The following is a 2,500-nucleotide window of genomic DNA, read 5'->3' on the forward strand; positions in this document are numbered from 1 at the left end:
CTCCTCCTCTTCTCGCCTTTCCTCTCCTCTCCTCTCCTCTCGTCTCCTCTCGTCTCTTCTCCTCTCCTCTCCTCTCCTCTGCTCCTCTCCTCTCTTCCACTCCTCTGTTTACAGAATGTGGCCCGTTTGATGTACAAAGGCAGGGTGTTCCATAGCTTTCGAATGGATGAAATCAGCTTCTCCGCTTTTGCTTGTGGATCACTTTGGGCACAATTAAAAGATTAGCGTTGGAAGATCTACGGTTCCTTTGTGGCTGTTGTTGTTGTGAAATGTGAAAAGACTTTCGATGTGAAAGACTGCACTCCACAAGTAAAGGCTACTCAGGCTAGCACCACTGAGGAAGGAGCCGAGCAGCCTTACAGTAGGGGGATCAAATGAGACTTGAGTTAGCATGGCTGCTGTTTGGCTCTCTATGCTTGTGAATATGTCTCACTGATGGAAGGGATGTGTCAGGGCTGAGTTGGCCGGGGGTGCACAGCAAAGTGCTCGTTTTAATGACATCTATATTTATCGCGTGCATATTTCTCGCTGTGCGTGCGTGCGTGTGTGTCTGGGGGCAGGAGTTTTCTCCTGCTGTGGTTGAGTGCTGTTATGTAATCTAACAGGCTTTCTTTCTCTCCCCCTCCCCCTCCCTCTCTCTCTCTGTCCCCCTCCCTCTGTCTCTCTCCCCCTCTCTTATTCTGCCTCTCTCTCTCTCCCCCTCCCTCTGCCTCTCTCTCACCCCCCCCCCCCCCCCCCCCCCCCCCGGTGTTGCCCCTGCCCTGCACCTCTTGAGCAGGATGAAAAGTACTGGGCCCGGCGACGGAAGAACAACCTGGCGGCCAAGCGCTCGCGCGACGCCCGCCGCCTCAAGGAGAACCAGATCGCCGTGCGCGCCAACTTCCTGGAGAAGGAGAACTCCGCCCTCCGACAGGAAGTGGCCGAGCTCCGGAAGGAAGTGGGCCGCTGCCAGAACGTCATCGCCAAGTACGAGGTGCAGCACGGGCCCCTGTGAAAGACCCTGAGAGACCCCGTCCACCCCATCATCTCCACACACACACACACACACACACACACACACTGCTGAACCCTGACCTTTCAACCATGACCCCACATCTCCACTCCCTCACAGTGAGTTCAGCAGGGCTTTTGAAGGAGGGTGTGTGAGAGACCCGAGACCTCCTCTGATGGTCAGCACACACACTCACAGACTGACCGGCACCGCGGCCCTCTCTCAGCCAGACGGCAGCACTCACTCTGGGATCCGCCTGCCTTTGATCCGGCCTGGACGTGGCCCACGTCCGGCCCCGATCCGTTCCTGAACATGTCTGCTCTGTGTGGTGACCCGTAAAGCTGCAAACAGACCCCAAGATCTTTAATGCTGATTTGAAAGCAAATGGAATGGAATGTAGTGCAGACAGTCAAATGTAATCTGACGTAATATGTGGTAGTCTTATCACGTTGGTGTGTTTGGCTGCCACGTCGGAATCAAGGTGTGTGTGTTTGGCCGGCACACTTGAGATTCTTACCATAGTGGAGACAATCAGGATTCAATCATCATCATCTTCATCATCATCGTTCAACATGTCTGCTTCTATCTAATCAATCATAAGGTCTGTTGGCGGCTTTAGAGAGGTCACTGCCACATCAGGTACACTACTTTTCTATGTCAGAAGGTTACTCTACAGAGCAGAGTATCACCCTATATATATATATATATATATACTGTATATATACGTACAGTAGCCCAGTTTGATTCCTCTGGGTTTTTTCTCTACATGTTTATCTTGCCAGCTTGTGCAGAAATGCTACCTTGTGAAATAGCCTCCTGGTGTTCCCTCTGCTCTCCTACACTCTGAACATGTTGACATGGTGGAAGGTTGCTGTTGTTGTTGTTGTTGTTGTTTGTTGATGTCATGTCTGTAACCTCGTCCTCATGAAGTGCTGATAGCAATCGGGTCACGCTTCTGGCTCAATCAGTGTGAAGACAATCTGATCTGGCCCTGATGTGGCCCTGATCCGCATGGCTGTTCGGTGAGGAAGTTAGCCTGCGAATGACAGCTGATTAGTGTGTTAGTGTATTTCCCCACCTCACATACACACGACACACGTATGTAGGTGGGTCTGTGTTCACATATGTATAGATGAGAATGTTTGTGTGTGTGTGTGTGTACTGATCCCAAGAGTAGACACATACAGTTGACACGATGGCTATGGAGATTCACCTGTACACACACCTGACCTCTCCAGCCTGCACCCCTAGCTACCTCTGAAGCCGTCGTGTCGTATGTCCCCATGTGACCCAGGGGTGCTCACGTGGGCCGCATCAGAGCCAGACCTGGGCCAGGTCACAGCCGGATTCAGTGGCGTGCCCCTCTGTGAAGTATGTAGTGTTGCGGGCCCTCGTCAGGATCGTGTACACTGTACAGTACGTCTGTCTTGAGTCTGAAGTCTCGTCCGTTGGCCACCCTGAACCAGTGCAATATCACGTGATCTCTTCAACTCATCTGATCTTACACGA

The 2,500-nt window shown here is 52.1% G+C and overlaps 1 protein-coding gene across 2 annotated transcripts in view; it reads left to right on the top strand.

Annotated features, from left to right (window-relative positions):
• The window catches only part of hlfb (HLF transcription factor, PAR bZIP family member b), a 12,105-nt gene that overhangs the window by 8,154 nt on the left and 1,451 nt on the right, over positions 1-2,500 (top strand). Inside the window, exon 4 of one of the 2 annotated variants that reach the window (XM_062532294.1) lies at positions 776-2,500. This exon is cut by the window's right edge and continues 1,451 nt beyond it. In XM_062532294.1, the coding sequence (XP_062388278.1) occupies positions 776-994 (219 nt within the window). In that variant the 3' untranslated portion in view covers positions 995-2,500. The remainder of the gene's footprint in view (positions 1-775) is intronic. The other variant, XM_062532295.1, reaches the window with a different exon arrangement.

Source organism: Sardina pilchardus, chromosome 3 (genome assembly GCF_963854185.1).
Source record: "Sardina pilchardus chromosome 3, fSarPil1.1, whole genome shotgun sequence".
NCBI lineage: Eukaryota > Metazoa > Chordata > Actinopteri > Clupeiformes > Clupeidae > Sardina > Sardina pilchardus.